Genomic DNA, 9,147 nt, shown 5'->3' on the forward strand with positions numbered 1-9,147 from the left:
ATGTACTTCAGATGTCCCACCCTGCATGACAGTCAGATGAATATTCCTGTAATAGAACAGCTCAGCGTGGAAATAAGTAGTAGGTTCAAGCACTGTAGGGGTTAAGCAACTACACTCAGAACCAGTTCTCTTGCATCTGAAGAGGATGATCTTGTTTTCATGAAGTTACCCAATCTTTAAAGTATTTCATGATACTCTGTTTGAAATAATCCTCCCTCCCTCAAACTTATTACTAGTCTGCTGTGATTGATGGCAGCACTTAAGAGTCCCCATACCTAAAATCAATGTAGACACATTTTCACTCTGGGATATTGATGACTCTTTGATTATCCACAACACGGGTAGCTGTGAGATGCCACTTCAATCTTTACTTTGCTCCATCACGTGGAGGAGTCTTTCACAGCTGCTCTGCACTTTGAGCACTGTTAATCACGGAACACTGCACTCAATGGAAGGGGAGTTAGCTCAGACCCAAAAGGGCTCTTTAAAACCACAGCTGGGCAGCATCCCTAGGGCTATGTTCAGGCTACTAACGGGCTACAGTTTGGTTTAGACAGCAATAGCAATAGTCGATTTCACTGGAGGAGCTGAAGGCACTTTGCAAACATTAACTGATTTCTGTGCCTCACCCCCTCAGCATTCAGAAATTAGACTTATCATAATGTCTTTGCAAGCTGAGGAGGAAATCTCATGAGACCAGGCTTGTCTATGAGACCTGTACTATGTCCCTGCTTCCACATAGGCCAGAAAGTGTGGGAGTGAGGCGTGTGAATACTTTAGAGAAGCACATTAATCACTGACACAGACTCCACAGAAGGACAGATACAGTATTAGCCAGCAAGAGTAACTGGCCAACGTGAATGTACATGTGCAAACTGGGTTACTTAGCAGAGGGCTCCAATGGTAAAATCTGAACAAATGCAATCTCCCATTTCTTGCTGTGCTTTTTTTCACTATTATTGTTTATAGGGTGGTTGGCAATCTGCAAAACACAGAAGATGCTATGATCTCTGCCCCAGTGGCATTGTATTCTAAGGACTAAAGTATGGCTATCCCAGGCAGTGGTGTGGAACATGCATTGAAGAGGAACATTGCCCAAGTTGTGGTGGCTGGAGGTATAATGCCTCTAGAACCACTGGGGGGAAGCGCATTCAGAAGCGGCTCTAGGTTGAACATTTGACTGTCATTGACCATTCTAGAGATGGCAGGTACAGCACTCCTGATGCACTACTGAATGTACCTGAGGTGCTCCTGAGTATCCTGCCTGTGTCTGTGCAGAACACATCCGCTCTGATACTAAATGTACCAGGTATGTCTAGGTAGAAATTAGAATGCACCTGCTGGGTGGCCCAATTTTCCAGGCATCTCTGGGCAATACTTACTTTGCCTACAGTGTTCTAAAAGCAATGAGCCAGATCCTCAGCTGTGGCCAAACTGTAGAGACCCAAGTTGTGACGTGTGTGTGTGTGCGCGCGTGCACGTGCACACGCATGCAAAGGTGGCTTAATGTTCACCTTTACACTGCTCTGATATTGCTGCTTCTCTGTGCAGGCTGGTGCCCCTGCATTGTGATAGAACAGCCTGTGGGCGGCTCTAATTTGTGCTGACTGCAATGGCTACCCAAGCCCAAAATACACCTGAAGGATTGGCGTGGTTTAGGCGCATGACAACTACACCATCTTTCTTCTGGCCATGCTGTTTTCCCTGCTACCCTGGCAACAGATGATTGAGTGGTGTAAGTGTCTGTGTGTCTGCTCTACTGCTGGAAGGTCACTTGTACATGGAAATGATCCTCCCTGAGATGGTTACACTGGCTTTAGAGACAGGTTACACTGGCAGTGTAGTGCAAAGCAGCCATACTGCACCTGAGATTCTGGTCTAGCATGTCCAGGAAGAACACACCTTTCTGAACTGCTATGTAAACAGCCAGGCTCAGGCATTATCCACATGCCATCCGGGCGATTATTACATGTACCGGTATGTCTGGTTGAACACATCTACTATTACTTAATGTTCCAGGAATACTCTGCAGATACCATTGTCATCCATGGAATGCTAGTGAGGTATGACAGCACAGCACATGTGAAGGAATGCCACCAGGGAAAGAGCTGTGTGTGAATTTCTCAATCATTTTGTATTTTAACCTTGTCTTCTGTGACCAAATGCTAGAGATCTGGGGGGTGGAGAGTCACACAAAGGTTGTTACTGTAGGTAATGAGGTGCCTTGATGCCATCAGCTGTGTCTGTTGAATATCAGCTACAAAGTAAATACCTTACACATAATTGCTCCTGTTGTTTGCCAGTATGGTAAATCTGCTGAAGCTGCAGAACAAAGGGGAGAGGGATGCAGTAGGCAAAGACTTCCTGTCTATATCTGAGTCTGCTGAAGGTCTTAGCTTTGACCCAGTCATACAATATGACAGTATATCAATACACAACTGTCAGCAACAAACCTCGGCCAGCAGTTCTTAACTAGATGGTTTCTGGCTCCATAGTTTTATATTTCAAATCTCAGGTTACTCTGGGTGAAATCCTGAAATTCTTTCTCAATTTCCACTCAGGCCTTATTCAGGCAAAAGTCAATAGGGATTTTGCCTGTAGAAAGACTGCAAGATTTGAATGGCTGGATCTGATTCTCTTTAAGTCTAAAGCCACTTTAGAAATACTCTAGCAGTGGAAATGGGCCTTAGAGTGGGAGTAAGCTACAGTCAGGGCCGGCTCCAGACCCCAGCGCGACAACCACGCGCGGCGGCGGCCAGCAGGGGGGCGCAGGCATTGGGCGCTACAGTGACATTAAGTTGCCTGAGATATAAATGAGACTCAAGCTGATTATATTTAATTTGCCTTTTTCTAAACCATCAGGATGCTGTCTGAAGACAATGATAAAAAATGTAAAGGCTGCTTCTCAGTTACATGTAGAACACGTAAACCGGGCATAAGCCTGGTTCTCCACTGCCCTGCACTTTGTGCCATCGTGTATACCAGTGTAACGGTGAATGCGGAGTGGCTGTAGGTAGAACACTACCATCCTGATTTCATGGTGCTTTTGCTCCAGGGTCATTAGTGTAAATTACTGCCTAAAATGCACAACAACAGAGGATTAGACCCATTAGCAACCACCCATATTGCAAAGCCCATTGTCTTTTCCCATTCACAACTCCATATTTTACAAACACAACTCAGGCATATATTTTGGTTTTATATCCTATTCATTTGTTGCACGGTTGGGACTGTTTGGTTTTGGCTGGATTTACTAAAAAAAAAAAGTTGCTCTTCTAATCCAGTCTCACACCTTCTCACCCTGCCTCTGCATTTATTGCAGATACTTCTTTTCCACCCTATCTGAGAAAGGTGGTCACATGCAGAAATTTCCAGCAGATAAGATCTCTGCACTTCAAGGATCCATCCTTCATAGTGTAGGGAGAAGGAGAAAGATGGCTGTCTGCCACCTATATGCACCAAAAGCAGTCTGTTGTAGGTTGGTATTGCAATGTAAACATCATCATCATCATAGCACAATGCAAATTTCCTGACCCTCATGAAACAATGTCAAGGCTCCTGGTCCTGAGCAGAGCAAAGTTGAGGATCATTTGGCAGACTCAGTCAGGGTTGGTTCATACAGGCTGAGCTTTATGTTCCTGGAGCTGTTCACCCAGCCTTGGTTACACCATGTACACTCTGAGTTTGGATACAAATACTTTGGGAAGATCAGGCCAGACTGGTTTTATTTACTCTTGTTCCCTTCTGTAAGTACAGGAGAGATGGACCTGAAGAAAAACCGTATGTCTGAGCACCCCTGACCTTTGAGGAAGTTTGGATCTAGGTCTGAACTTTACAGATCAGGCCCATCTCCACTGGTAATTAACAAATGGTGTATCTGTTTCCCATTAAACCCTAACCTAATTTTCTCTTTTTCTTAAAGGATGATCCCTGCTACAAACAAAGCCTTTGTGGTGAACAACCTTGTATCTGGAACGGGCTATGACCTTTGTGTGTTGGCCATGTGGGATGACACTGCCACAACACTCACAGCCACCAACGTCGTGGGGTGTGCCCAGTTCTTCACCAAAGAGGACTATCCTCAGTGCCAATCCATGCACAGCCACTTCCTGGGTGGGACAATGATCTTAGTCATTGGAGGCATCATTGTGGCGACTCTACTGGTGTTCATCGTCATACTCATGGTCCGGTATAAAGTTTGTAACAATTCCCAGGGGAAGATGGCCAATGTCAGCAATGTCTACTCACAGACTAATGGAGCTCAACCCGTTCAAAATGGGGTCCTGCCCCAAGTCAACCCCAAAGTGGTGGTAAGAAATGAACTCATGGAGTTTAACTGTGAATCTGTACAGAGCAGCATCTCCTCCTCTTCTAGTTCAGTGAATAGCCGCGACTGTGATGATTATAGCCTCCAAAGTGAACAAGGCACATTGTCCAGTAAGTGGAGGCCTCCTTCTAGGTCAAAACATAACATTGATCGGCTAATGGGAGCTTTTGCCTCCCTGGAACTGAAATGTCAGAAAAAGGAGGACACGGTAGACTCCAGAACTTCCACAGTGGCCCACCACTCGGACAAAGAGCCGCTTCTGGGCCAACAGGAGTCAAAATTCCGTAGTCTCCTCATGTTACCACTGGAGGGGAAAACAAAACGTAGCCATTCTTTTGACATGGGGGACTTTGCCACATCTCAATGTTGCACCTACCCAAAAAAGATAACGAACATTTGGACAAAGCGCAGCCTCTCGGTGAACGGCATGCTCTTGCAGTATGATGACAATGACTTAGCAGGGACGAAAGGGACTTATGGGAGTTCAGAATGGGTAATGGAAAGCACAGTGTAAATAACAGCTTCTCCCTCCTCGCTTCTCCCTAATTACATCAAATGTAATAGAATTTGGTTTTGTTGAAAAGCCATGGAAATGAAAAGGGGGGGAGGAAACATGCTCAACCACACTGGAGAAAAGAAAAGAGAGAGAGAGAGAGGTAAATAAAAAAAATAAGATAACAAAAGAGAAAAAAGGTAATGAAATGCTAATAAGCATGTGTGGCCCCATTAATGTCCGGTCCCAACAAAACTGAGTGTGAACATTTCAAGGAATTTACCAGTCGTATTTAGCGTTGCTTTCCAAAAGTCGCCTGGTCTCCCGGTGATCCGACAAACAAGCTTAAACACGGATTAAAGTGGGTTTAGCAGCACATATTTAATTCAAAGGGTTTGGGGTTTTTTCCCTTCCCTTTTTGGTAACCTGTGAAATACACTCCCATGGATAGAAGACTGATGCAAGTATGTCACTGGCTGTAATTGAACATGTCATCACAGAACTACACTAAGGGCATCTATGGGGACAGAATAGATCAATTTTTCAGCTGAATCTCTTGGTGTTATCAAAAGCATATGGAGATTTCTCCCCCGCCCCCCATTGTTGGGCTGAGGGGTTTTTTGGTTGGGGTGGTTTTTTGCGGGAAAAAGGGATGTTTCTTTTTTCCTTTTTGTTTTTATTCTCTCATCAAATCCCTGTGATGAAACCAAGGATATGTACAAAGATTAAACTCTTGATGTGTACTGTATAACCCGCCTTCAACACCACCCTTTATGTCCTAGGAAAATGAAATCTAGGGGGCTAATAAATTTTAAAAATAATCATCTTTCTTCCATCTCCTTCATGGTCACTGCTTGTCAAGGCAGATTGCAACAGCTATTCATATCAGTGGGGGGGTTGCTATCCCAGAGGGGGGGGGAAATTCAAGAATTCATATAAAAGGCAAGAGAGAGGTGAAAACAAACGCTGCTCTGGTGAACTCTACACATTATTAATACAAATTGCTGCTGGCCAAGGTTATTCTGTCACTATGTTCAACTGATAAAGAAAATGCAGACTTTAGCTCGTTTGCAACAGAAAGCTCTTTGTCCAGTCAGTTGCCACAACAGGGCGTGGCTGTATCAGTAGCATTGCAGGAAGTGCAGGTCTCTGAGCATTTAAGGGGATTGTAAGTGTAATGGCGGGGATGTTCCTATTTAGCCACGGAAAACAAGTTAGAATTGGATGTCTCAGAATAGATGGTCTCCCAAGTGTCACCTGCATCATGCCCCTTCACCTATTCCCAGACCTCTGTCCCATCCCTTGCAAAAGTACTTGCTACCTGAGACCAGTGGTTCTTCTTTATGGCTTGTAAACTGATTTTCAAGTTCCTTTTGGGGAAGCATTGCTGCGGTTCTGGGAATGCTGTGGGTGCACGTGGTCCATCCACCTGGCTCCATTGTCCATAGTGACTTTAATGTGATTTCCAATATTTTGGTGGCTACAGCAACTGTCTTTATTTAATTTGTTTATTTATTTCTTTGTTCCCAGTGATCTGTCAGCTGGGAAGCATTTTGAAATTGCACATCATTATTATTATTATTTTATAACAGGCATATGGAGAAAGGTTGTAAGGCACAGAGGAAAACCACAAAAAAACCTCTATGTATTTTTTTTAAAGATTCAGAGATATATTGTGACATGGCTATGTACTTGATCTTGTATTCGTCATGTTTTTTACTTGGAGTTTTAGACAATGACATCCCTGTGATCAGAATATTATTTTCCTTTTATTTTATTTTATTTTTTTGCTACAAAATGTACAGTAAAAACAAAACATTCCTGGGGAAAAAAACCACTTTCTTCTTTTCATTTGTTTTAATGTCTTGTGTTTTGCTTTGAAACCTAAATAAGAAGCATTAATATCTTTAAAGAAAGAAAAAGACCTTGAAACATTTTCTCTCTTTGTTGTTTTGTGTGCTGAAAGATATTTTTCTCTGGGTGAAATTCATCTCTAATCAGAGGTATTCAGTGGTGAACAGGCCCTTTGCATAAGGATGAATATCATGCTCTGAGAACCTGATCTAAACTTGGCTATATCAGTTAGGAGTGTGATGTATCTACACGGCATGTGGGAAGTATGATTTCATGTTAGATGTACCCAAGCTCGCTTTGATCTAGCTAGCTTGAGTAACAATAGGCATGAAGCTGCAGCAGCACAGGGGGTGGTATAGGTTAGCTTCTTGAGCATGTACTCAGGTCCTGGGCAAGCAGGGCTATCCTGTGCTGCTACCTGTGCTCCCTCCTATTGTGGCTCAAGCTAGCTTTGATTTAGCTAGCTCAGGTGTATCTACACATGCTGCAATCACACCTTCTGATTGCAGTGTAGACAGACCCATGCACAGTTATGCTGGTATAGGCCCTAGCCTGGATGCAGTTATGCTGGTATAACTGTACTTAGAGCAGTATAGCTTATGCCATTCCCCATAAGCTATACCAATATCAACACAGTTATACTGGTATAACTTCATCCACCCTTAGAGGGTTTTGCCAGTTATTATCAGTATAACTATACCAGCAAAACCCTCCTAGTGTAGACAAGGCCTTAGATGCCTTTTAAAAGAAAAGCTACAGTCATTAATAATAATACTTTGTATCGACCCAATCCTGAACTGTTTGCTGTAGGAAAACTCCCACTGACTTGAACACACTAGGCAGCTTGTGCGTTGCTGTGTAGTGTTCGGTGCACAAGACTAATAGCTAACGTCCTGATGTTTCATGGTGTGTTGTGAGAGTTGATTAAGTAATGTATATAGCAGGGATCGGCAACCTTTGGCATGCGGCCTGTCAAGAAAATCCGCTGGTGGGCCAGAACGGTTTGTTTACCTGCAGCATCCGCAGGTTCAGCCGATTGCAGCTCCCACTGGCCGCGGTTTGCCATGCCAAGCCAATGGGAGCTGCGGGAAGTGGTGTGGGCTGAGGGATGTGCTGGCCACTGCTTCCCACATCCCCCATTCGCCTGGAACGGCGAACCACGGCCAGTGGGAGCTGCGATCGGCCAAACCTGCGGACGCCACATAAACAAACCGTCCTGGCCCGCCAGCAGATTTCCCTGACAGGCCGCATGCCAAAGGTTGCCGATCCCCAGTATACAGAGTGCCTCAAATATGAGATATACAGTGGGTCTGATGCTCCGCTGCTGTAAATTAGCATAGCTTCATCCACATCAATAGCGCTATGCCAATTGACACCAGCTGATCTATTACTATTTATTATTAATAGCTAGATTGTTAATGAATTTCCAGAACAGATTTCAGAAACAAGTTGCCATTTCCCTGTCTCAATATCAGTGATTAGCATTCGTATTTCTCTAACTGGGAATTGACTGTTTAGTTCCACTTCCTAAAGGAAGGCCATTCTGATGAAGATTTAGGATGAAATCTTGAGCCCAATGAAGTCAATGGCAAAACTCCCATTGACTTCAGTGGGGCCACAATTTCACCAGGCATTAGGAATCAAGCAGTTCAGATTCCTTTAGCATGTATGAGGGGAGGAAGAAAAAGTGATAAATTAAGCCCTATTTTTTCTAAGGGTTAATTTTACCAATGTAGTTTAACAGTGGTCTAAGGGCCTGATCCAAAGTCCAGTGTCTTTCCACTCATTTAAATAGGTTTTGGATCATGCCCTATGTTATCAATGTTCACATAACAAAAAAATGTTTAATATAACTTTACAACGGCTTTGAAAGTTTCTGCTTTTCTCATGCATTCAAATGGGAGCTGCATTTCTTGTGTTTTAATCTATATAAGCCAGCTGTCCAGATGACAGCTTCCCATTATTGTTAATTATACTTAATTCTAAATTGTATTTAAGACACTTAAAGAATTTTGTGTAGTAATTTAATTTTCTTCGTTATTATATGCAGTGGTAAGACTATTATTTTTTATTACATTGCGTTTTCCTTTAAACATGGCAGCTGGGGTGCTTCGAATTCAGCTGTCAAGTTCATTTGCAATATTAATAGTGTTCACCCTCATGAAAATTCAAAAGCAGTATCCAATGCACTCCTCTTTATTAAAGAGAAAAAAACCCTGTTCTATTTTTGCAGAAGATCAGAGAAAAGAACTCAACAGATGCTGTCTTGAAGAAGTGGATGCATGCCAAAAGAGCCAGGTATTAAGATCCACAATGTAACAACCAGAAGAGCACTGATTATTGTTAATTCTTATTTTTATTCATTTACCACTAAAGGCTGAGGCTCAACATATTTGCAAATGCTGATTGAAAGGTAAACAAGATCCGCACCTGCAGGGCTATGGAGCGGAGCTGGAGCGCGGAGCAGCTCCGG

The 9,147-nt window shown here is 43.3% G+C and overlaps 1 protein-coding gene across 16 annotated transcripts in view; it reads left to right on the forward strand.

Moving 5' to 3' along the window:
• The window catches only part of LRFN2 (leucine rich repeat and fibronectin type III domain containing 2), a 289,298-nt gene extending 283,657 nt beyond the window's left edge, over window positions 1-5,641 (forward strand). For all 16 annotated transcript variants that reach the window (XM_039532847.1, XM_039532845.1, XM_039532848.1 and 13 more), the window contains one exon: window positions 3,923-5,641. In XM_039532847.1, coding sequence (XP_039388781.1) covers window positions 3,923-4,841 — 919 coding nt within the window. In that variant the 3' untranslated portion in view covers window positions 4,842-5,641. The remainder of the gene's footprint in view (window positions 1-3,922) is intronic.
• The last annotated feature ends 3,506 nt before the right edge of the window (window positions 5,642-9,147 follow it).

This window comes from Mauremys reevesii, linkage group 3 (assembly GCF_016161935.1).
Source record: "Mauremys reevesii isolate NIE-2019 linkage group 3, ASM1616193v1, whole genome shotgun sequence".
Taxonomy (NCBI): Eukaryota; Metazoa; Chordata; order Testudines; family Geoemydidae; genus Mauremys; species Mauremys reevesii.